Source organism: Aphidius gifuensis, linkage group LG1 (assembly GCF_014905175.1).
Source record: "Aphidius gifuensis isolate YNYX2018 linkage group LG1, ASM1490517v1, whole genome shotgun sequence".
Lineage (NCBI taxonomy): Eukaryota > Metazoa > Arthropoda > Insecta > Hymenoptera > Braconidae > Aphidius > Aphidius gifuensis.
In genome coordinates this window covers 5,602,324-5,630,314 of record NC_057788.1, presented here as the reverse complement: position 1 = coordinate 5,630,314, position 27,991 = coordinate 5,602,324, and the positions used below count along the sequence as shown (strand labels likewise).

The following is a 27,991-nucleotide window of genomic DNA, read 5'->3' as shown; positions in this document are numbered from 1 at the left end:
TGGGGAGCTTTTTTTTTTCTTGTTAATTGCGCATGCGGTAATACGCAAGGCGGGCTTGAGCTTGCTTGAGCTTCTGTTGTGAATTGACAGTAGTGCCGAAGTCACCAGGGGTAGGTGATCGTCATCGGAGGCAACCCTGTTCGGTAAGAATTTTTAAAAATATTTCACTTATATTATTAACATTCAAAAAAATAAACTTTAAACCTTTTTAATATTTAATTTTTTACCATTTTATATGAAAAAAAAAAAAATAAGAGTTTTCATAGAAATCTAAAATTTATTTACAAAAAAACCCTCGAAATTTATTTATAAATTCATTAAATTTTTGTTATTATAAATTTAAAATTATATTAAATACAAAGTTGATGAAATTAATTCATAAAAAAATTAAAATTCTATATATTATTATCATATAAATTAAATTGAAGAATATTACTTGTAAAAATTATTATTGAATATATAAAAATTTAATTTATAAACTAGTGTATTTTACATCTGTCATGATTTAAGATAAAAATATATAAAACAAATAGAATATATTATTTTACCCTCGTAAAATAAAAATAATAATATGTCGATGCACTTGATTTTTCTTCATGGGCAAAATGATATGTCTTATTTAGAATTTTCCCTTTTCTAACTGTCCATTAACGTCTACAGACGTGACAGGTTCGAACCCTCGTCTGATCTACGCATCAATATATGCTTTCAAGGATCCAATAAAGTCTCAACCTATATATATATTATTAGAAATAAAAAATGACATATATATTTAACAACAAGTATAACTACTAAATGATTATTTTTTTTTTATTTTCTCATTTTGTTCATCAAAACAAAAAAAGTATATTATATTAATTTATATACATTTCTTTTTTATTTATTACTATTATTACCGTAATTATTTTATTGTTTTGACAGTAAACAACTAAGTCTAAAATAATGGCCTTCAACTTGCCAACCCCTTTCACTGTAAGAATGATAAATCAAACCATTGTGGCACCTACAAGCCTCGGGTAACATGGCTTTTTTTTATTTTTTAAATATTTTTTTTTTTTTTTACTATTTTCTTTTACGTTCTATTGTTTTTTTTTATTTTTTTCATCAACGGGCGTGGTCTCTCCCCTGAGTAATCAATTTTTAGCGATCTAAGACATGTGATTTCATTGTGTAATATTGACAATCTCATATCTGTTGATTTTTAAAATTTATTAACTTTGATTATTTTTTTTTTTTGTTTGTTGAAAAAGAGGAAAAAAAAAGCTTTCATTTAATTATACATAAATTTTTTTTTCTTCAAATGATTTTAAGTTGTATAAATCTGAAAATATGAAATCATATAAGCTTTTATTTTTTTCCTAATATTGACCTTTAAATATTGACACGAAGAATTGAATTTTATTGCTGACTTTTTTGGGTGTTTTTATATATAATCCTCCACATGCCTTTGTAAACAAGATCATTTTTTTTTTCATCTTTTATTTGAAAGGAAAATAAAAAAATATGTTCAAATAAATTGTGTAGGGTTGTGTAGGAAATTTAAAAAACTTACTTTGCAATTTGTCTTTTACATATAAAAAAATACAAGTAAATAAATAAAAATATATAATTTATAAAAAAATAAAAAGAAAATACTTGGATTGTTTAACTTTGACAATGACATGTTGCTACAAACTTTGAATTTCTATGTGATTCATTAATTTTGTCTATTTTTATTCAACTTTTTATCAAAAGTATCAAACAAAGTTTTCACAATATAGTTACAGTGACGGATTTGTATTTCGTTTAAATTCCAGCCAAGAATCATCTGGATTTTCTTCATCTTACGTTGCATGTTTACATTGTGTATAAACATCGCACGTAGCTTAACTCGTTAATGCTTCATTAACCCGTTGAAAAAAAAATCAACTTACTAAACAAAATAAAAAAAAAAAGTATGAAAAAATAAATTGAAAAGTTTTAGTAAAAAAAGTTTCACTTTGTGGTAGCAACATAATCATCAATATTGAGTTTCAATTTAAAATTTGTTTATAACTGAATTTGTTATTGATCAAATTAAATTAAAAACAAATAAATAAAAAAATATTTCATCACATTAAATAATTTAATTATAAAATTATATACGAAAATTTAATTATCAATAAATTTTTTTATCATTTTAAATACAATTGTCCTTCATAATATTATCTTTAAATATTAAATCGATAATAATCACTTTTTATATCAATTTAATTAAATAACTTTAAATATTAAATTCACAAAAAATTTATAAATTTTAATTTAAATAATAAACTTGAATTTCATTATATTCAATTTATAATTTTTGTGAGCTTTTTTTTTTGAGCTTTTTTTTTCGTTCTTTAATACTTTTTATAACTTTTCATAACAAAAAGTTTTAAACTTTTTATAAAGCACAGTATTTCAAAGTGTATAAAAACAAAACCATTGGGCTTTAAACTTTATTTGGTGTATCAATTCAACCTTACTGAGTGTTAATGCATACATGCAGGAATCGTGTAAGCAAACATGACACTGCAACATCAAATCTAATTATCATTAGACAACTAAATTTAACTACTTTTGAAAATACCATGTCCACATTAAAATACTTTTACCAAATTAAAAATAATATTTAAACTTTTTATAAAATAGTTTATTTTTATTTGTTTGACTATTGAATGCTGAATTCACATTTATTAATTGCTCGGGTATATAGAAAATAACAAGCATTGAATTTCCAGCTCGTAGAACTGAAAAAAAATATTAAATTAAATTAAAAGAAATAAAAAAACACTGATTGAATACGAGCAGATTGCATTTCCCGAATTCTATTTTTTCCATATCTAAAATAAAATTTAAAAAAGGTATAAAATAATTCAGGTTCATATATTTTTTTTCAATTATTACTTTTAATTAAAATAAAAATTAATAAAAAAAAAATATTCAAAATAACAAAGAACTATATAAAACCATGAAATACAATACTGGACAAGATAAAGTAATAACAATAATGAAAAAAAAAGAAAATAAAGTTGAAATAGTTTATCGATCAATTGGATAACATAGAAAAACTTTGGCATGTAATAGTCTAGTCATCCGCCCTAGACCAATATTATATAGTTTAAAAGGGTCGATGGAAATGACAACAAATAGCATGTGGTTATGTTCTGACCAAACCGCTTTGTTAAATTGTTTTAAAATAAATAAAAATATAAAAATTATATTATAAAATAAATATAAATAATAATAGTTGAATAGTTATTTAAAAATTCTAATGTAAGTAATATAAATATCCTCAAAGTTATGTTCAACCAATTAATTAATTAAAATTAATGCATTGAATAGCCGATGAAATCCGATTGAAAATCATCGAGGCATAAGCATTCACGATAATCACAATAAAACAAAAGATAATTTAACACAAAATTTTCACTCTAGAATGTATGCATTATACAAACATTTATGCATGTTCGTATTAACTATTAATGCATATATTTAATCACTTATACATTACCATGACGTGTTGAAATAATTTTCGTTTCTCGAGGCTGAATAATTGACAACGTATAATGCAATTATAAAAGTTGGCAGTTCATTGTGCACAATCTCTATACACATAAAAAACAAATAAAAATATATACTGGTTTTATTTTATTTATTTATTTTTAATTCAATGTGTCGAGAATAAAATAAAACAATAAATGGACAACAAAATTTGATGGTTCATTGGTTAAAAAAAAAAAAAAAAAAGATAATATCCATTGAAATAGTTGAATAAAAAAAAAATTCCCGGGATTTCAACGACAAGAGCTTTTTGAATTGACAAGGGGATTTATCAGGGATTTGTAAAAGCCTTTTTTTTTTTTTATTTATATTTTTTTTTTGTCTCTGTTCATTGGTGGGTATAGCATGCAACATGGGAGATATTGCAATTGGCAACATTTCATTTTATGTACTAACCATCTATGCGCTTCAGTCGCTATCTAAACTTTAATCTTCCTTGGAAACCTCAAATACGATGCAACTGGTAAATACAAATTTTCTCGGTCGTCTCTCTAGATTATTCAATTTTTTTTTTTATTTTTATTATTATGATTTTTATGATGATCGTTTCAATCTACTTACTGTACCTGTTACTGAGTGCTAAATTGATGGACTGATAATAATTCAATAATCTGATAAGGCTTTAATGTCGACAAGTGTTTTATTTATTTATCAAAGTACATAAATACTCAATTATTACTTTTAATTAAATTATTATTATATTGTATATTAAATTTACTAACGTATTATAATTTTTTTTTACATTTATATTTTATATATTGAAATTATTTTAATAAAAGTTTTTTGCGTATTAAGAGAATTGTAAATTTTAAGAATTGAGTCAAATCCAAGTTTAAAATATTCATATTTTATAAAAGTTTTAAGCACAGCTTAAATATATTATTATTTTTCATGAAATATTTTCAATATTATATTATAATAATAATAGTTTAAGTAAAGTTAAATTATGAAAATAAATGGGATTGTGAAGAGTAAGAAGTAATAGGGGTAGTCGTAAAAGAGTGACTAAGCTATATAGTAACGTGATATATATTATAGAAGATAGTAGAAAGGTTGATAGGTACATAAGATAAACGTACTTAAGGATCACTGTGTATAGGGGCCAAGTCATTCTGCTCTTTGGCTGACCAAACCTCAACCTACACTACTTGTTCCTGTCTAACTACCTAACTTGGATACTTTTTATTTACTTTTTCAAGTTTTTTAAAATACTAAAGCAACAAAAATAAATAAATAAATAAAAGATTAATATTAAAGAATAAATAAAATTTTAAATAAACATAAAAAATGAATTTTTTAAAAATTAAAAAAGAGGGATTATCGCAACCCGGTATAAATGTTTGCTAATAAAAAATTAAAATTGCTTATTAATGATGCACCACACCATTAACTGTTTAATTTATGAATTAATTACTTAAAGTTTTTCAATATTATTTGCCAAGTCATATGCATTCTCTACACTTGAAATATAAAAGATATAAATTTCAATTAACGGATATTTTAATTAATTAATTAAAGTTTTTTATTTAATAATATATTTATTTTTATATATGAGTTTTTTAATATGATAGATAATATTGTTTTGTAAATATTTAATTAATTATTATTAATTGAATTTTGGTCTTTGTTGTTTAATAGTTAGTATGCAGTTTAAATCTCGTATCCAGACTGGACCGTGTTTTTATAATATAATAACACAGAGTTCGTGTACAGCATGTAATCTCCAATAAAAATCTTATCTCTTCACATTCAGTTTATCGATAAATTATTGAAATATATTCTGGTGACAGCTCGATTTATCTGCACTTTTGAGGTCATCATGAGATGAATTATTGACGACAAAATGTGCATTGGAAAATCACGTAGATAAAAAAATTATACTTTGATTTAATTTACAAAAAATATTTATGTATTTAAATAATTTTATATATATAAAGAAAAAAAAAATTATACATCGCCTCAAAAGCTTTATTTCATTTTATTTTTTTATAATCTTAATTCTGTGCACGCAATGTAAAGCTATTTTTTTTTTTTTTTTATAAAAACTGCAGTCACATTTGAAAAAATAAAAAAAAATATTTAAAAGTTAAATACTTTTAAAACGCAAATAACAATAACAATAAAAACAAAAAAAAAAAAAAACTAATACAGATTATAATTTTTTAAATATCATCTAGCATAAAATATTATTTTCTGTTATCCTTTCAAGTCAGTAAAAAAATTTTTATTATTATATCTCGTTAAGATAATTTTTTTATATAACATTTTACAATGAGCAAGATATTACGTCTCACTTTATATCATTTTTTTTAATATTCAACTATCTTGCAAACTTTTTTATCATTGAAAATAAAAAAAGAAAATAAAAAAAAATATTTTCTTTTTATCTGCGTAATATTTAAAAATACATTTATATTTATATTTTTAGTTAATTAATTTATAATTGAAATAATTGATACAGATATATATTTTTTTAATTTATAAAAATAAATGTATTGTCATATTGACGAGTTAATTAATATAATTGCTGTAAATATTAATTAAATTGTAAAACTGTTATTAACGATACCAAATATAACAGAATATTAAAACCATTTACGTCAATATAATATCGTGATAGTTCGGTTCATTTAATTGAACCAGAGAGAGGGAGAGAAATCACTCAGCATACATACATTGTCCATCGTGTTTATTTGCATGCTGGTCTCTCTGCTCTTGCTTACCAACAAGCTCCGAGAATTGCCATTTCTGTACCAGTAATTTGCTGCTCCCTTTACTCCTCTTATTGAAAATTTCACCTCTAAGTTTCTCTCTTCCTCTCTCTTCCTCTCTTTGTATATATAACATAGCATCTTTTGTCCTTCTTGTCATTTTGTTGTACACTGTTTTCCAACTATTCGGTGTACAAGATAGGTAGGACAAGCAACCACGATCGAATATATTCAGCTTGGTCTTGCCCCACGTTGCAGGTTAGCCGGTGAACTTTTGACCTTACGCTGCCACGACCTTTTGCGCACCAAAACTGTCAGCAACAGCCCTTTATCACCCACATATATGTTATATACATTTCATTTAAAAGATCCCTCAATTTCCAAATTCAATGGCTTCAACTTTCATCTTGATTTTTCAATCATATATATATTTTTTTCTTATTTATCGATTTTAAGATTTTTGACTTTTTTTTAAAATGCCACTTTTTTTTATTTTATATGTATATTTTTGAATTTTTTTTCAACAAGTTTTTATTTTTTTTATTTTTTAAGGAGTTATTCAAGAGGAATTTTGTATTTTATATATATTTTTTTTCATTCTTTTCATTTTTCTCACTCTCACTTGCCAGAGGGCTTTTTTGTTTTTTGCATATTTTTAGACTTTTGGAAAGCAGATATTACTTTCATCAGTTATTTCAGTGTAAATTATTCAGTCATATGTACTCTATGTTTGCTAGCTTCACGTCATCCCTGTTGAATATTCAAAGAATTTTTTTTATTTTTATTATTACGCATTGACATGAGAAAATCTCATTTATAGTTTGGTTCAAATGAAAATTTTATACAATTAGATATATATACTGGTATCGATGAATTTAAAAATGTATGCATAGCCAGAAAAACTTTCTTTCATATATAATTTGTTGTATATCTATTTTTAAAATTCAATATATTCTCTGTCAATTTTTTTTTATGATAAAATCTTTAGAGCTATTTTTTTATATTTCATTTAGTCTTTTTTTGGTAAAATTGTGTATATATTTTTAGTATGGAGTAAAAGCTCTTGTAAAATCGATATTCAGGACGATAAGAGCACCTTATGTTGTGCAATATATGAAACAAGAACTTAATATTCGAGATGTAAAAGTGCTTCATGTATGAAATGACATGAAGCTTTAATATTTTGGACCTATCGATTTTATTTAAACATCACATGTGTGATGGAAAATTTAAGCTTGTAATATTTTTCATACATAAAAAATATTAGCTTTTTAAATATAAAAATCATTTTTAACTGTCAAGATAGTAGATTTAAATATCCAGTTAAAAATTTGAATAAAGTTTATGTGATAAATATTTTGTGAAACGTGCTGGTATAAATCTTTAAGCCACAAACGTGATCCAATTATTTGTGAACAAAGGCACACTATACCACTTAACTATTTTAAATTTATATTTTATTGTTCATCACAGCTGATAAATAAGACGGCATGAAATCTTGATAATTCTTCTTTTTCCTTTTTTTTCCATACCATATATTTTATTCAAAAAATAATTTATTTTTCTACTCTATTTTTTTCTTTTAAAAAAAAGAAAAATCTTCTTTTAAAAAAGGAAAAATTTCCATTGAATATATAAGCATGAAGTTTATCTCTGACATAAAAGTATATATATACATTTCGAAATAATTTTCTCTTTAAAGGATCAGCTTTCACCAACTTGAAGTTTTGAAAAAAAAATAATATCCCCAGGGTAAAAAAATACAAGTAATACAAGAAAGTCGTACAAGATACGTCTTTAGTTGCTCCTAAGAGAATTCCAACCATCAACTGAAATGTCAATATAAAAGCTTTCATTTAGCTATACATAAATATCATTAAACTTGGATTTCTACAAATTTAATACTCTAAGTAATGAAACAAGTATTTCAACCATGTAAATTAAAATACAAAATTCAAAATTTATATAATCATTAATCTAACAACAAAAAAATATTGAAGAAAAATTCAAGTAGATTTTTATTTAACTCAAATTAACAGTATAATTAATAAATTTATTTTTCTAAATAAACATTAAAAGTTTTAAAGACACGATGAAATTATCAAGATGAAAGCAAAAAACAAAATAAGTAAATAAAACACCTAGCTTTTTGCTGACCATAAATTGACTTTAAAGTAGATAAATTTATCCTTTGACCAAGAATATTATACAAAAAAAAATATATATATTTTTTTTGAGCTATAGATAATAACTCACTTATTACCTTTTTTTTTTTTTTCTTATATTTATGTACTCTAGTTATTTAACAACCAACAAGGTAAATAACATTTTTAATTTTTTATAAATTTAAAAAGTAAACTTTATCATTAAGTAATTTTTTTCATTATATAATTTAAAACTCCATTATTATTATACATTTTTAATGTAGTATATTATTCAACACTCGTGACAAAGTAACAATACTTTATCCAGCATTTTACAAACTTATTCGCAAACACGTAATAATTCCGAATAACTAAAACTTTCTAAAAATACCAACAACATTACTCGAAAACAATCCTTGATAATTAATAATTTTAAAAATAAATATTAAACAATTAAAATAACAATAAAAAATAAATAAAAATAAATATTAAATTATTTTTTTCAAGGTACTTGATTCAATAAAGATTTAAAGATAAATGATAAATATAATTTCGAAACAAACAAGAAAAAAAATTTACGATTTAATTGAAAGATAAAAAAAAAAAAAATTAATCAATAAATAAAATAAAAATATATGACCGATAAAATAATCAGTAAATTGAATGGCGATAATAATATATCATCTTGAGTTAGTGTAATTTCTGCACAGATGCATTTATAATTAATTCCATTGAAAGCCATTTTGTGGTGAACCATATTATCCTCATGTCTAACACGAACAATTATCATCATCCAAAGTATTCAAGTTATGATAATATAATAATGATAATGTCACCACTCATACACACATATATAACCATTTACAAATTGAATAAAAATTAATAATTCATATATAATGTTGATTTTTCTATCAAATAAATTCAATAGCATGATGTAAAATAATTATCATGTGTGTAGCTCTATAATCATAATTTAAAATGGCATATATATCTTGTCTATTATTGAAGACAATGAAAGGTATAATTACCTCATTATAAAATATATCTGATGTATAAATAATACGGTGTTCTATAAATTTTACAAATGCGTATATAATTTAGTATATATGACATAATCTACCCCGCATGTTAATCCAGCTAGTTTTAAAGATAAGTGTTCTTTTGTCTCTTGAATTTTCAACAACCCTTGTTGGATATATATTACACAAAAATATTTTTATTTACCCGCAATATATTTTGAATGTATAAATTTTTTTTTTTTCATAATGACTTGAAAGCTGTTCTTGAAAATATTTTACAACTCTTATTCAATGAATATAAATCATTTATTTACTTTTTATTTTTATTTAAATTTTTTGAAAAAAGATACAGTAGCTTTCAGTTATATTCTTGAGTAAAATGATGGAGAAATAAAAAATCTGTTTCACGTTGAATTGAATTGTCAATTCACAGGAGGTCGATAAAAGAAAAAAAAAAAAATGAATAAATAAGAAATGTTTCTCGGTTAGATGAAATATTATATATGATATTAGATAATACATATTCGAGATATTTTATTTCTAGAATTTTTCACTCGGTTGAAATTTTTCTTCAGCTTAAAATTTGGCCTAGATTCAAAAGTGATTAAGACAGCAAGAACGCCATTGTCTGGTCGACTTTTTTTTTTTTTTTTAAATTATTTTTACCTGGCTATATTACAAAACTATATTTATTTTTCTAATTTTTTTTTTTTATTTCTTTCGCTTATTTATTTCTTTACAATTTTATTTTTATTTTATTTTTTTGTATATATATTTTTTTTTCCGTCTAATTAATTAACAAAATTTATGATTATTATTTTTAATAATTAAATATATTTTTAGCATGACGTCATGATTGATTTAAAAATAAATAATTTAATTAAATTTTCAATAATAATTATATTTCGAATTTCGTCATCATCTTAATTGACCTATTTATTTTTTCATATATATTCTTACTTTTGACATTGTTGCCATGTTAAGACTTTGCTTGTATTTTCAATCTGTAGGGGGTGATAAAAATATGAAACTAAATTATCGTCAATTGAATTAAGTCAAGCATGTCATCTATAAGGCAACTTGTCTACGGTCAAAGGAAAAGTTTGTGTCTTTTTGTTTTTGTTGTTGTATATCCACTGCATTATACATTTATGCATAAAATTTGTATTTTAAATATAGCTTTGAAATATGTATTAACAAGTCAAATTGTGTTTATATATAAGCAACTTGACATACAATTAAACATATATACAATGTCATTATGGAATACTCTTGAGCTTTCAATTGAATTTTATAGGTTTGTGTGTATACTCGGGGTTCTAGTCCCCTTATATTTTGCAATATACAAAGATACATAGTTGACTGAAATTCAATGGATTTTATATATGTAACACATTCTGTTACATTCCACTCACGTTTCTCATATAAAATTTCAATTTACGACGACATTGAAGATCATCTTGCTATGAGATTTCTTTTGAAATTTTTGCTTTATAGTTTGAGAAAATAAAAAAACATTGAATACAAAGTAGAACATAATTTTATTTGATGAAATGAAAATTTTATTTTTGTAATTTTAGTATTAGTGATACCAAGGAGTTGTTCTTTTAATAATTGCTCCAAGCTTTTATTAAAATTTAAAAAAGTAATTTATTTATTTGTAGAAAAAAGAAAAAAGTCAAACCTATAATTGGTAAATTTTAAAGGGGCCCGATCCTTAACTCCTATATATAATCAATTATTATTAAAATAAAGCTATCCTCGTAATTTTTTTTTTATTAAATTGTTTAGGATCTAAGCTAGTTGAAGAAAAAAAATGGGAATTTTTGAAATGGTCAAAGAGGGGTAGGGGGTTGATTTTAATTGTTTTTAATTTTTTTGACTATGACGGGGTTGAGCTATCCTCGTAATTTTTTTTTTAATTAATTGTCTAAGATCTCAGCTAGTTTAAGAAAAAAAATGAAAATTTTTGAAGTGGTCAAAGAGGGGTAAAAAAATTAAAAACAATTAAAATCCACTCCCTACCCCTCTTTGACCATTTCAAAAATTTCTATTTTTTTTTCTAAACTAGCTTACAATCTAGACAATTTATTAAAAAAAAAATTACGAGGATAGCTCAACTCTATCATAGTCAGAAAAATTAAAAACCCTTAAAATCCACCCCTACCCCCATTTGACCATTTCAAAAATTCTCATTTTTTTTTCTAAACTAGCTTAGATCCTAGACAATTTATTTAAAAAAAAATTACGAGGATAGCTCAACTCTATCATAGTTAAAAAAATTATTTAGCCAACAACGCTAACTTAGACGCTATATAGCTTCAGCGTTATAATTTTAAAACGAACAATTGAGGTCAGTGAAATGAAATAAACCTATTTTAATAATATATACGTATATAACAAGATCTAAAGTTAATAGAGCAAAAATTTTCTTGAATTTTAAATTCTAAAATGATCAAAGAAAAAATACAAATTGTCATTGATCTTTGTGATAAATTTTTTCTTATATTATCCAATTGAATAGACATTAGAGTTGATATAAAAAAAGCATCACAATTTTCTTCTTTATATTTTCCAATACATATATTTCACTTTGATTTTTCAATTTTTTCTTGAGTAAAATTTGTTTTTTATATTTTATTTATTTACAACTTGTTATAAATTAAATTAACTAAAGTATAAAATTTTTTTCTTTTTATCCGGCTGACTAGATACTGACATTTCCACTGATTCATATTTATTTATATAATTTTTTTTCATCTAAAAAAATTTATTTTAAAACTTTCATTACGCGAAAGTTGAGATTAACTTTATATATATTTTGATGGAACTCATTAACCGAGATTAAATGTGAAAAAATAATAATAATAAAATAAAAACTACCTGAAAACGAGATGAAATAATGATGATAATATTTTAAGAGGGATATATGAATTGATGAAATTCAGTGATATATAATGTCATATGGGATAAAGACATGAGGATTGGCTCACGTGGTATTCGCTACTTTTTATGACAATTTTTACAGCTGAATATAAAAAAACCAAACATATGTATAAAGCATGACCATATTTTCTAGGACATATAAACACACGGTCCAGTCATAAACCAAAGCTCATAAAATTTTTTTTTAAAAAAGAAAAAAAATAATATTTATTATTAAACCAATCGAGTTTAAAAATATACATAAAATTTTTTTTTATTTAAATTTTTAATATGAATTATTTTGAGATTATTTCAATAGTATTTTCACCTCAAAATTTAAATTCATAAAATATTCTGAATATACACCTGAAGCATAGAACCAATTCAACATTCATGAATTAAAAATAGAATTAAAAAAAAAATAAAATAAGGAAAATAAATGAAAAAAAATTGTTGCAATTTAGGTGATATTAAATATTTTATATTCAATTTTTTTTTACAAGTCAAGAATTTTAAAACCGACTTGTGTTTTTTTTTTTTTTTCTTTTTATAAACTTGAAAAGTGGTTTGTTAAATTCGTATCCACTTATCTTTAACATCGTTAAAGTGATGCCCCAAGCAATGTCAAACTTTGGTCTATCTTTTTCGACCCTCTAAATTGACTTTTGGTAGAATATGTATATACCAAGTGTTGTTAAAAACTAAAAAAAAAAAAAGGCAAAATAAAAGATAAAAAAAAAATAAAAGCCTCCAGAAGTTGTAGAACGACTGTAATCCCTCGTTTTCCTTAGGGATTTCTTAACTTTATTTCCTCGACACGTATAGTCAGTTTGGCAATGGTTATGTTAAGCCAGTTGCACATATTTTATTTTATTTGTATCTCACTATTTTTTATTTTTGACCCTCTCCTATATTATAAATTACAAAATATTCATGGTTAAATTTAATACTACTATTCTATAATTAAAAATAAATAAAGAATAACTTCAAAAAAAAATACGTTAAGCTTTATAAAGCTGCATTTTTCTTTGGCATTTTATTTTTGTTTATTTTTTTGTTCTACTTTAACAAATAATAATAATAATACCATTGATTTATTGTTATTATTATTTATTTCAGCAATCAATTCTAACTTTTTTTTTTTTTTTTTGGTTTTTTAGTTTTATAAAGGCATAAAGTTTTTCCATCAATGAAAAAAACTATTGCAATATTTTCCAATAAATTTAAAATTCTCACAATACTTAAACACACATAATATAAAACCCATAGTAAAAAAAAATAAAAAATACAATTGCACCTATTGAATATGAAAAATATTTGTAATATATTTTTTGAAAAAAAATAAATATAAAATTTAATACAACAAATATTTCATATGTTGACCCATATTTTTATATTGGTACAATTCTATTATTATTACAAAAATAAAATAAAAAAAAAAAAAGCTCTATAATAGAAAATAAAATGTGGAAAAAAATTAATAAATAAATTTGACACATTTCAAGATAGCATTCTATATCGGTTTGACATCAGTGCATATATGTGGAATAAAATTTGATGTATGACATTCAAGTATGATCGTCAACGAGTATGTTGGTGATATATAACATTTATGAATGTATGTTTCTGATGGAGGAAATTAATCAGACATTATATATTTCGAGCATTTAATTTTAATCAATAATTTAAACTTTTTAATTTAATTATTATACAAGTACCACAAATTTTTTTTAATTATAAAAATTTTTAAATTAAATTATTAAACGATGTATTTAAGCTTGATAAATATATTTTTTTATTTTTCTAAATTTCTCAGTACATGGAAAATTAAAAATATACAGTCAAAAAAGAAAAATGATTATTAACTATTTTTTATTTTAGTATTTTTATTTTTTTTTAAATTTACTCGTGTCAATTAAGTTTTAAATCTTCAGGGTGTTAATGAAATTCTATAGAAAGCTAAAAATAAAAAGAAGCTTTTTCACTTTTGTATTTAAAAAAAAAAAAATTCATTTTTTTAACAAGTTAAGTGACGTCAAAATGATGTGCATTACGTAAATTAAATATGCTGTTGAAAGCCACTTGCGCTTGATTAAAAAAAATATATATATATTTTTCATCAGAGTCGGCTTCTAATACATTTTTTTTTTTTTTATCTTTATAACCTATTTACATATAATATTTGTGATATTCATGTGTACATGTTATCATGTACGCATATACATCAAACACAAAAATAAACTCAAAAATCAATAGTTTATGAATAAAATATATTACAGTGAAAAAATTTTTTTTATTTAAAACAAAGTAATTATATTAAGTATGATTTTGTCTGATTAATGAAACATAAATTTATGAGATACGAATCGAGATTGAATTTTGAAAAATGGTTTATCATATCCATAACTGTTCTTACTCGTGAAAACGTCGATAATAGCTGGGTATGAGAACTCATTTTGCGACACCCTCTTCCCTCATTTTCTCAGCATTTTTTTTTTATTTTTAGTTTTTTTTTTTTTTTCTTTACTTCTGCTTCGCTTATTTTTTGTTATTGAAGATAAAGAAAAATCCCAAGTTCCAGGGACGTTGATGATATAACCGATGAGAATTTTCTTTTTTTAAAAAAATGTCAAAGTAAATTGTGACCATTCTTCAAATTCCATTCTATTCATTTTTTTTTTTTCATAAAATTGTCATGCTGATAGTATCGAATCAATTTTTCATCTATACATTTTTTGAATGAACAAACTTTCAATTTAATTTTTTTTTTTTCTAATAAATATTGCAAATAATAGTATGGAAATTTTTTATTATTTTTTAATTTACAGGAAAAAATTGACTATGATAATTTTTATAAATTATAGAAATAAATTGAAAATTATTATAAAGCCATAAAGTATAAATCAATGACAGTGTAAGACTAAAAATTTAATGATAAAAAAAATTAAAAATAAACACACCACGTATTTCAGTAGTACAAGTCAAGCACTGTCAGACTAGCATATTTTTTTTTTCTATTTTTCATATATAATTAACAAAAAATTATTGCATGATAAAAATAATAAACTAAATTATTTATTAATTTTGCTTTTAATTATATTTAATAGCTTTTCTTGGAAAAAATTGATTGTTATTATTTAACTTGATAAAATTAAAATAATAATTTAATTAAATTATTAATAAAGTAGTTGGTAATCACAAAATAAATTTAAAGTGACTCTTGATTGACACAATTTCTCAAATAATACATAAAAAAAAAACGGTTGAGTAATGTATGTCATTGTCTTTTATAATGGTAATAAAATAATTGATTAAAAGGCTGAATAATTTCATGAACTGTGCTAGATTGTTAAGATAAAATAAGAAAATAAGAAGGGTGGCAAGTTGAGGGTCGTCATTGTGATCGTTACAATTTCCATCTTGTGACTTAAACATTTTTGGTAGGAGGATTTGATTTAATGTCTCACTATAATCCGTGAGATTAAGAAAATAAATTTATTCTTGATGAGAAATTAAAGTTATTATTTTATATTAAAATAACTCTTGAAATATTTTTCATTTTTAAATTATTATCATGATAGTTTTTTAACTTTATTAAAACAATGTGTTGTATGATGTAAGGCATTGAAATTTTGTCTGTTCAACAATGTGAAAGACGAGATGACATGGTTTTCCAACAACAATAGCATGTTATCCTAGGTCAAGGGTTTTTTTTTTTTTTTTTCGTTATAAAATTGCGCATCAGTTGCTTTTACAATTTTATATTCAATTTTATATTTTAACGAGAATCTACAATTGTTATTTTACATTTAAAAAAAAAAAGCATATGTATATGTCGTTAAAAATAATTACAACTTTATTCATAAGAGATAATTTATTCCATAAATTTGAATATATATTATTTTTTGATGGTAATAAAATATTTTATTCCAAGGTAATTTTATAAAATCAATTAATAATACATACATGACAACGAATAATAATTTCAAAATATTATATAAAATATTTTTCAATTGGAATCAATTTAAATTACTAATAAAATAAAAATAAATGCATTTATATTAGTATAATTATATTAAAACTTTATCGCATTCACGATGCATATCAGAAAATTTCTATTGCAATTTGAATTTAATTTATCCAGTATGAGGAATCTTTGAGTACCCATTTAATAGTACAGAGAAGAGATCGGTTATCCTCGTTTTGCTCGTGTGCTCAATATCAGTAAAAATATATATATCATATATACATAAAAAGCGTGGTTTGAGATAGATATAAAAATGGTAAAGTAGAATTGATGGGGAGCTTGAGAAAAGAGCGGGATAGAAAATGAAAAAAGTAAAGATTTCAAGGGTGACTCTTATCAGTTAAACTACAACCACCAGCAATCTCATTCACCTTATTTTTTATTAGACCTTGTAACTGTATAAATATATATACGACTAACATGCATTACCACATTGTTATACTTGTTAAAAGTTTTAAAAAAAAATACCTCTTGCATTTTTATTTTTTCAGGCAAAAAAAAAACCCGAGAAATGATTTCAATTTACAACAATCACAATCAACATCTACATCAACTGAATAAAACATAAAAAAAAAAGGAATATTATTAAAAATACAACAATAATATTAAAGAATTTTTAAGCAACGAAATTTATTTATAAAGAAAAAACAAATGTTTCAAATGTTAAATGTTTAATTAATATAGCAATGTTATTATTCGTATTTAGAATTACAGATAGAATTAATTAAAACGAATAGATAAGAATGAAACATATGAGATTAAAAAATAAAACGAAATAATAATTAATTAATTAAAATTATAGATAAAATATAATTAATATTTATTGTTACTATACACTTTATGTGAAGACAATCCCAGTTACCAAGTTACCTAATTAGAATAATAAGAGTAATATAATTCAGGTATTCTGTACAATAAAATTTCAATTGGAAATAATTTAAATGCAAAAAAAAAAAATAGTAACTTTCAAAAATTGTTGATTATAAATAGATAAAAGTTTTTTGGAGTACAATAAGAATCTATAAATGTAAAAGGTTAACATATCTTGAAGAAAATTTTATGTGTGAAGCTGGTATCCATCAATCAATGTTGAACCAGGAAACCTCTGAATAATCGTTAAAAAAATATATAAAAATTCGTGTTGATATTGTTACTTGGATGTTAACTTGTGTGAACAAAAAAAAAAATAACATATGCGACATTTTTATGTACTTTTTCTTCTTATAAAAAAAATAATAATAATAGAAATAACGACAATTATAAATTGCATAGTCTTTGTCTGAAGTATAAGTCTCTTCTTGGTCAGACAACCGTAAAAACTTCTGAACCATTCTACATTCAATCTTTATATCTTCCGTTGAAAATAAAAGAAAAATAAAAGCGAAAAAAAAAAAAATACAAAGTATAAAATAAATATGTAAAAAAATACTGATAGCATTTTGCAGCATTATTAAAAAAAATAAATATTTAAAAAGAAAAGCAGTTAAAAAAAAAAAACAAAATACATAAATAAAATTTACGAGAAATATTTTTATGCTAAATTGGGAATATAAAAAAAATTATTATTTATCTATTTTATTGTAATATTATTCTTTCTTTTTTGTTATCATTAAACATTGAAGTAAAAAAATTTACTAAATTATAATAAAATGAATCTCGAAGTTGAACTGATTGCTAGTGTTGTTAAGGGTCGACCACCCCCAGCTCATTTGCCAGCACCAAGACTCATTAAAATTTTTATTGCAAGCGAACGTGATGGTGAGTCAGGTGTTTTCATACTTGAATAAATATTTTTTTTTATTTTTAAACAATGTCAAGTTAATTAAGCATAAATTTACAATTTTTTTTATTTTATAAATTTGTCATTTTAATGTTTTAAAAAAATATATTATTTCAGAATTTTTTGAGGAGCGTAAACAGCTTCTTGAGTCAGTTGGTCCAGAACTCCAGTCAATTTATGATGACATGGGAATTGAGGTTTAATATTATTTTTAAAATAACAAAAAAAAATAATTTTAATTAAATATTTCATATTAAATTGTAGTTACATGGAATAATATTATGAAAAAGTTTCGACAAAAAATAAAAATAAACACAGTATTTAATTGCAAGGAATAAACATTATAATTTATTATGACAAAAGCATAAGTGGCTTTTCAGATAGCTTATTAATGCCACATGATAACACAAAATGTTTGAAATTAATTAAGTTATTTAATTAGTAATAATTATTATTTAACTATATTAAATATTTTAGGTGCTTTTGGTGGATATGCAATATGGAACAATTAAAAATCCTGATGATGATCCCAGACTTGCTGAATTATTTATTGAAGAAATAAATGCTTCATATGGACACTCAAGAGGATGTTTTCTCATTGTAAATATATATTATTCACAATATGATTGTAGCATTCATTATTTATTTTAATTGGTTTATTATAACTACTTCTACTTTGATATTCATTGCTCAGTGTTGGTAATTTATTATCTCTTGAATTTTATTTAATTTCAATGACACATGTTGAATCTTTATTTATCTTTTTTTTTTTGCCAACAAAATGATATATATATATTACAGTGTTTATTTTTTTATTTTAGCTTTTGGTAGGAAATGAGTACAATGCTGGATGGATACCAACAAAATTTTCAGAAAGTACATTTATCTCTTTGGCCACCCACTGCTCGTCGCTCAATGAATTTTATGAACACAAAGGCCATTGTTATATTTTGAAAGCGACCAGGTATAGAATCACAATTACATTAATAATCAAAAAAAAAAAATAGTGTCTCTAATTTAAGCTAAAAAAAGCAAGCTTTTGAAGTATTTTTAAGAATAGATATTTTTATAATTTATTTGTAATTTCAGTGAAGAGACAGCACAAGATGATTGGCAAAAAACAAATGGAATAAAAATACGTGGATTATTAAAAACAGCTGCTGAAAATGCAGTGAAAAATAATCAAAATGACAATGATATTTTAAATGTATTAAAAAGTACATCTGAAAGACAATTTGAATACGGTTTGAGTAAGTAATAATTTTTCGAAATTGATATTCAATTGGATATCAAATATCTCAATTTATTTTACTCCAGAAATAATAATAAAAAAACTCTCAAACGAAAATATTATTTTTATTATTCCAATATGCTTTTATACTTTTTTTAGACCTTGACCCTGAGGGATGTGGAATAATTTCCATAATTCGTGAATGGAAAAATGCTGAACAAATTGGTATCAAAGACCAATGCCAAAGTTTAAAGAAAAAAATATTATCATCACTACCAAATGCAAATATAATAAATTTCAATGTTGAATTTAAAAACAATAATAATAATTCAGAAATCAATGAATCATATGAATTATATTTAGCTGATTTACGTAATCAAGTTGTTGAAAGAATTCAACAACTTGTTAATTCATCTGTTGAAAAAAATCCAGAAATAAAAAGTCGTAAAAAAATGGTACAAGAAATATATTCTGAAAGTTTAACACATTTGTCATTACTTCGTGAAATAAAACCATTAGAACAAACAGATGAAATAGTACAACGTATTAAAAAATTAATAACAGTTGGAACAAAAAATAAACATGGTCCAATATTTATACGTGGTGGTAGATTATCTGGTAAATCATCAATATTATCAACAATATATAATAACATTGATAATTGGTTGGATAAAACAACATTAAAAATTGTAAGATTATGTACATCAACACCGCGATCAGCTTACAGTGTTGAATTATTACGTATTCTTTGTCAACATATTGGTTTTTTGAGTGGTAATAATGATGGTAATTTACCACGTGAAGCATCATTTAATCCATTACATTTAAATAATTGGTTTACACAAATATTACGTGGTATTGAAGAACAAGATAATAGTAATAACGGACAAAATATTGTAATATTAATTGATGATCTTCATCGTTTACATACACTTGAAAGTGAAATAATTGTTGCATTATCATGGTTACCATTACAATTACCACCTGGTATACATTTTATTGTTACAACAAGTGTAACACTTGATACACTTAAATTAACACCATTACAAAAAGAAAGATTTAAAAGTCATGATATATTAATTGACATTGGTGATACAAGAAGACGTAGTAGTGCATGTAGTCCAGGTGTTTATGCTGAGTATGGTGAATATGGTGATACTGCTATTAAAAAAAATACAAAAATTGATGAAAATACAATTGAAGAATTTGAAAATGCATTTGATTATATGGAAAAACTAATTGGTAAAAAATCAGCAACAAGAATTGGTTCAATACTTGCTGTAACTGAATATGGTTTATCAGAAACAGAAATATTAGAATTAATAATGCCAACATGTGATGATGGACCATTATTATTAAAAAATGGACAATTTAATTTTTCAACATGGTGTTTAATTAAAAGAAATTTAATTAATTATTTAAAAATACGTGTATTAAGTGGTAAATTATTATTTTCATGGAGATGGATATGTAAAGATTTAGCAAGAAAAAGATATTTAACAACACTTGCACAATCACGTGCTTGTCATATAGAAATAGCAACAACATTATTTTTTTTTGATGGTGAAAATGAAAAATGTGAAAGTGAAGAAGATAATAAATCAACACCAAAAAAATCAATGTCAATCATATTGGTACAAGATGATAATGAAAAAGAAAAAGAAATAAAACAAAACAAAGACAAAGAAAAACAAGAAGGAGAAAAAGAAGAAGAAGAAGAAAATGATAATTTTATTGATCCAAATTTAGAAGCAATAAAAAGTACACCATTTCAAAGTATTCCACAATCACAAGATATAACATACACAATAAGACATGTTGAAGAAGCATGGTTACATTTATTACGTGCTGGTGATGTTGAAAAATTAAAAAGACTTGCTGTTTGTGCATTTGATTTTTTATTAGCAGCTGTACAAATGATATCTGTTAGTTATTTACGATGTGTACTTGAACATTCACGACAATATTTACTTGAACGTGATTTAGAGCTTGTTTATTATGCTATAAGAAATTCAAGTGATGCATTAACACGTGATCCATTACAATTAGGTGGACAATTAATATCATGGTTAAGACCAGTTGTTGAAGATGGTGGTGATTTAGTTAGTATAATGATAACAGCAGCAATGGCATGGTGTGATGGTTATGCTGCACCATTATTAGTACCACTTAATGGATGGTTACAATCACCATTACCACTACAAATAAGAGCATTAACATGTCCACAAGGTGTTAAATTAATTGAAATAGCACCATCTGGACAACATATTGTTATTGTACCATCAGAGCTATCAGCACAATGTGATGCACAACTTTGGCATGTTATGTCAGGACAACTTGTACATACATTTAAAGGACATTCAAATCCAATATCATGTCTTGCTGTTACACAACAAAGTCAATATCTTTTAACTGGTTCTGATGATACAACAATTATTGTATGGGATATGAAAGAATTTAGTATGAAAAGACGTATTTGTGAACATATTGCACCAGTATTATCTTTAACACCAGCATTAAATAATTCAGTTATTGTTAGTGGTGGTGAAGATTCAAGAATAATTGCAACAAGTTTATTAACTGGACAAGTATTAATGAAAGTTGATCATCATCGTGGTCCAGTAACATCATTAAAAATTGATTCAGCTGGTGAGGTACTTGTATCAGGATCAGTTGATGGTAATGTTTGTTTATGGTCATTGGAAAATTTTAAATTATTAAATACAATTGTATTATCATCATCAGTTAATACACTTGATATATCAGGTGATTCAGTATTTTTACTTGCTGCATGTGATGATGAAAAATTATATTTACGTTCACTTGCAACTGGAACTGAAATTCATACACTACGTGGTCATCAAGGACCAATTAAAAGTATATGTTTAGCAAAAGATTGTCGTCGTGCTGTTGCTGGTGGTATTGATGGTTCAATATCTGTATTTGATATGCATTCTGGTAAATTAATAAGATCATTATCAGCAAATTTAACAGCAGATGTAACATCAGTTAAAGTTACTGAAAAAGATGATTTTCTTGTAACAGCAAGTGGTAATCGTGTTATTTATTGGAGTTTTAGAGATGAAGAATTAAATAAAACAAGAAATCATAAAAAAGAACAAACAATACAACAACATACTGCATCAATAACTTGTATTGATATTTCACGTGATGGTGCAATGGCTGTTACTGGTGGTGTTGATTCACTTGTTAATCTTTGGCAATTAAATACACATGAATTAATGCTAAGTCTTGAGGGACATATTGCAAGTGTTACTTGTGTTACATTTTCAGCATCTGGTTTATTTGCTGCTTCTGGATCAGAGGATAAAACTGTTAGAGTTTGGGGTTTAACATTGGGTTTTGTTGTTGCAACATTTCGTCATCAATCACCAGTATTGGCAGTTATTGCAATGTTAGATGGCAGAAGAGTTGTCAGTTCAGATAGAGGTGGTAATATTAGAGTTTGGGCTGCTGATACTGGAACTATGATACAATCTGTATGTGGTCCAGGAAGATGTTTTGCTGTTACATCTGATATGAGGTTTATTTTTTAAATTTATATTCTATTATTATCATCATTATTATTATTTTATTATTAATTTAATTTTTAATTTTTAATTTTTAATTTTTTAAGATATACTGTATGTGGAGCTGGAGATAATCAAGTACAAATTGTTAGTCTTGGTGCTGGACCTGAAGAAAAATATAAAATATCACATTCACAAGAAATAACATGTCTTGTTGTAACACCAGATTCACAATCTTTAATAACTGGTTCAAGAGATATGAGTCTTAAAGTATGGCAATTAACTGGTGGTAAACTTTCACAAGTACTTGTTGGTCACAGTGATCATGTAACATGTGTTGCTGTAGCTGTATTAGATAAAAGTATTGTTATATCAGGTTCACGTGATGCAAATTTAATTGTATGGGATATAAATACTGGTGATGATTTACACACATTGACTGGACATTTGGGATATGTAACATGTGTTAAATTAAGTGGTGATGGTACACTTGCTGTATCTGGAAGTGAAGATAAAAGTATATTTGTATGGGATACTAAAAAAGGAACATCAATTAATGCAATAATGTTACATGTACCAATATTTAGTCTTGAATTATCAACTGATTGTTCAAGAATTGCATTACATCTTTTAGATCAACAATATATGCCAATTTTATGTTTACATAATACACCAGCACAATATGTTAAATTACCATCTTATGTTGCACCAAGAGATTTGAGACCACCTGGTCCAAAAAGACCAGCAAGACGACTATTGAAAAAAGAAGTATCACTTGATACATATACATGGCAAAAAAAATATGGACATATTACATCAGGAATAATGGTTGCTGCTATTGATGATAGACTAAAAAGAAGATTCAGTGTTAGTGCATCAATGGAAGAAATAAGTAAAGCCGGCTTGGCTGATTCACAAACAAGTCTTGGAAAATCTCAACAAGCAGCACTTGCTCAATCACAACACTTTGATCAACTTGAAGCTTTGTGGAATAAACAATCACCACCACCAAGACCACGTAGAACACTTTGCAAACAAAGTTCATTACAAGCTCCAAGAATATCTGACTCTGATGAAGAAGGTAACAAATATTCCTATCAAATAAATTATTATATATTTTAATTATTATGTTAATATATATTTTTCATATTATGTTACAGATTTTCCAGGCTAATGCTAATAATCTCAACAAATACTTTCCCTCAGTAAAGAGATCTTACATAAAAAAATAAAAAAATAATAAATAAAAAAACGATTAACATCTGGCTCTTCATCTTTCACTTAAATGTATATTTTCAACTTTCACCTAAAAAAATCCTGTTACATTGATATCTCTTGCAATAAATAATGTTAAAAGTTTTATTGTTATTTTCATTGTTAATTTTATATAATTTCTAATTATTAAACAAAACAAAAAACTGAAAAAAAAAAAAAACCCCAAGACATGTATTACATGTCTCATCATAAAAATTTAAATGTAATTATTATTATTTGTTAAATTTTTGTAAAATTCAGCAAGTATTTTCCATGCACTTGGTGCCATAAATCCCTCCGGTGGAGTCTCTCCTGACTTGGCAAGTCCTGAAATTAAATATTATACATTATATATTTTTGTTATGTTAAAATTAATTTGAAATAAAAAGTAAAAAAAATAATAAATAGCTAAACAAACCTCGCATTTTAGTACCAGATATAAAGTCAAAATCTTCTTTTCTATTATGATCGAAAAATGCCATAATTTTTTTTTTAGTATCATAAGCAGCAACTCTAAATGGTATAATTTCAAGATTATGAAGACCAGGTGCCATTGAAAGTACTTGTGAACCATGCATTGGATCATAAAGATTACCATCAGGTGTTGATGTTTTAATTGGATGTGGAATACCAGCTGGATCTCTACCAACAATATAAAAATTTGCACCAGCAGTCATACGAGTTTTAGCATGCCATTGTACCTCAGTTGGACCAGCATACATCATTGGACTTGGAAATATTGCCAATAGTGTATCATTATGAAGTATATTTTCTTCAAGTACAGCTTGATGTTGTTTTATTCTTATTTTAAGTGGTACATCATCATCTTTTGTCCATCCACCCAATGGATGTAACAATAATAATGGTTTTTTATATCCTCTATCTAAAAGTTTTTTTCTTGTATCTTGCATCAATAATGCATGACCATTATGAATTGGATTTCTCAATTGAAATGCAAATACAGCATCAGCTTTTATTTCACAACATTTACGACGTATTTCATTTGGTGTTAAACGATAATTATCAAGTCCAATTCAAATACTTCAAGCCACTACTTCAATCACCTAACTAACATCAATGATCTTTGTACCAAATTGACGTGAACAACGTTCTTCTTTACGATGATAATAAAATTCTGGATTACGCATTATTGCTAAATTTTTTCCTTGATATTTGAGAACAATTGATTTTTCATTTTTTAATGATTCTTTTAATTCAGTATTTATTGCCAAAACAATTGGAATTGATTGATTTATTGTTGCTCCATTTTCAAATAGACAATTAAAATGTAAACTCTGCGTAAAAAAAAACAATAATTAATAGCAAATTATTACATTGTAATTTGTATTATTTAATTTTATAAATACCTGAAGATATTGTTGTTCATTCATAAATCCTTTTAGAGGTGCAGCCCAACCTTCACTTAATATTTGCAACCACTGAACATCTAATTCACTTAATTCCACTGGTTTAAGTGTTGATGCTTCATTCTTGACAAGTTCAAGTCTATCACCAGTGATAAATAATTCATCAACAAAATTATCTTGTTGACTTGATAAATTAAAATTATCTGGTATGATTGATTTATTTTTTAAAAATTCAATTAATCTCATGCAAGATTTTTCTAAATTTTCTGTTTCTGTGTCAATAACAAGATCAGGATTATTTGGTATTTCATAAGTTTGATCAATTCCAGTAAAACTTTTAATTGTTCCTTGTCTAACTTTTTTATAAAGACCCTTGACATCACGTGCTTCACAAGTATTTAATGATGCATCAACAAATATTTCAAAAAATGGTAGATCAGCATCTTCATGAATAATACGTGCTAAATTTCTATCATTTGAAAATGGTGATACAAAACTACACAATGTAATATAACCACTGTCAGCAAATAATTTTGCAACTTCAGATACACGACGTATATTTTCTTCTCTATCTTCTTTTTTAAAACCTAAATTTTTATTTAATCCAGTTCTCATATTATCACCATCTAAACCGTATGCTGGTATTCCATTATTAACAAGATATTTTTCAACTTGAAATGCAATTGATGTTTTTCCAGCACCTGATAAACCAGTCATCCATACTGTACAACCACGAAAACCAGGATAACATCCAATTATTTGACCTCTTTCATTACGAGATAAATCCTTTAATTGTTTTGTCACATTTGTTGCAATATTTTTCTGTAAATTTAATTTAACAAATTAATTTAAACTAATTATTAAATATTTTTTATCTTTTTTTTTCGATTAGATAAATAAATATTATATGTATATTGTATATATATTTATAATTACGCGCTAGTATTACGTATAGCTATTTTTATTTTTTATTTTCTTATTTCTAGGTATATAATCACAAGGAATTTTAAGTATGGAGGAAGTTATCTGCAAAATATATACACACGTGTTGAAAAATCTATGTCAACAAAAAAGAAAGTTTTACTATTGCTATAGAAATATTATTATTCAACTTGAAATGACTGCAAAAAAATAAAAAAAAAAAAAACAATAAAGATAACAATAAAAAACCTGGTCGTTTAAAAAACTATTTATAATTATTTTTACTTTTTCAACTCGAACAATTATAACTGAAATATTTTAAACAAATAAATAATTTTTTAAATTGTAATAATATATTTACCTCTTCTTGTTTTGGAATGTCTCTTACAATAATACCCATTGTCAAGAAATCATTAGCACAAATTTAGTAAAAATAAAAAATTAATTAAAACCTCGATAAATATTAAATATTAAAAATTTATTTGCGAGTATTCACTGAGAGCCAACTGAGAGATAACTGAATTTCCATATGTAGGTTTTAGCTGTTTATTCGTTCACTACGTAAGCGAGAAAGTGTAAAGAAAAAGTCACTTTCATTATACCAGTTATTATTTGAGTGAACGGATTGGTTGATGGTTAATTTACATTCCAAAGATATATTAATTTTTTTTTTATTTATTATTTTCTTATTTCGATTATAACACACAACTATATTACGATGGTCAATTGCGTTTTATTCTGTATTATGTACAATTTGATTTTTACTATAAATAATTTTGTTACCAATAAAATTTATTTATTAATTTATTAAATTAATATTATATTTATTTTTATTATTTTTATTAGAGTCATGTTATAAAAGTTTATAACATTTTTTTAAACTAACAAGTTATTTCAATTTATTTTTTGATCAAATATTAATTGTTATTTTGTTAATCAAATTTTATTAAGTATAAGTACTTTTTTAAATTTTTTTATATGAGAATATATATATAAATTGTAATTAAATTCAACGTTATTTTTCGATGTAAAGTTATTGAAAACAAATGTTGAAAATACACCGTTAATCGAATAGATATGTTATCAATAATTATTGTTATACAAATGAGTTACCTGAGTCGTAAAAAAAAAAAAGTATTACGTATTTTATATATTTTTGTCTCTATGTAATTATTTACCTATATATAAATTTATTTTCTATTCAATTTTATTTTATTTTATTTTTTCAATATTTAATTTATAATTTTATTAAAATAGATAACTTATTGTAATAATTTCTTTACTATTTATTTTTTATAACAAGGTCTGTGTCATGAATATATAGATGTATAAAATAAAAATAAAAAACAAACCTCATTAGAAGAAGCCTGAATATTGTTGGATAATCCGTTCGACATATTGAATGAAATCATAAAAATTTAAATAATTGTTAAATAAAATACTTTGTTAATAATAAAATAATATAATTTTACTGTGTTGCACTGACGACCAAAACGTTCAATATTTATCAATAAGCTC

The 27,991-nt window shown here is 24.2% G+C and overlaps 1 protein-coding gene and 1 pseudogene across 1 annotated transcript; one reads left to right on the top strand and one right to left on the bottom strand.

Annotated features, from left to right (window-relative positions):
- The first annotated feature begins 71 nt into the window (after positions 1-71).
- Positions 72-24,160, top strand: LOC122861186. The gene is made up of 9 exons (XM_044165407.1): positions 72-143; positions 16,882-18,148; positions 18,288-18,367; positions 18,648-18,770; positions 18,992-19,134; positions 19,260-19,420; positions 19,561-22,945; positions 23,039-24,012; positions 24,092-24,160. Exons 2-9 carry the CDS (start codon positions 18,040-18,042, stop codon positions 24,103-24,105), a joined length of 4,989 nt encoding a protein of 1,662 aa, XP_044021342.1. The 5' UTR covers positions 72-143; positions 16,882-18,039; the 3' UTR covers positions 24,106-24,160.
- LOC122861187 lies at positions 24,119-27,042 on the bottom strand (annotated as a pseudogene).
- Between the last annotated feature and the right edge of the window lie 949 nt (positions 27,043-27,991).

Excerpts from the sequence above, each read along its gene's own strand:
- LOC122861186 (XM_044165407.1), top strand. The coding sequence starts at position 18,040 with ATGAATCTCGAAGTTGAACTGATTGCTAGTGTTGTTAAGGGTCGACCA. Across the intron at positions 18,149-18,287 it reads TATTGCAAGCGAACGTGATG|AATTTTTTGAGGAGCGTAAA; the intron begins GTGAGTCAGGTG and ends ATATTATTTCAG. Across the intron at positions 22,946-23,038 it reads GCTGTTACATCTGATATGAG|ATATACTGTATGTGGAGCTG; the intron begins GTTTATTTTTTA and ends TAATTTTTTAAG.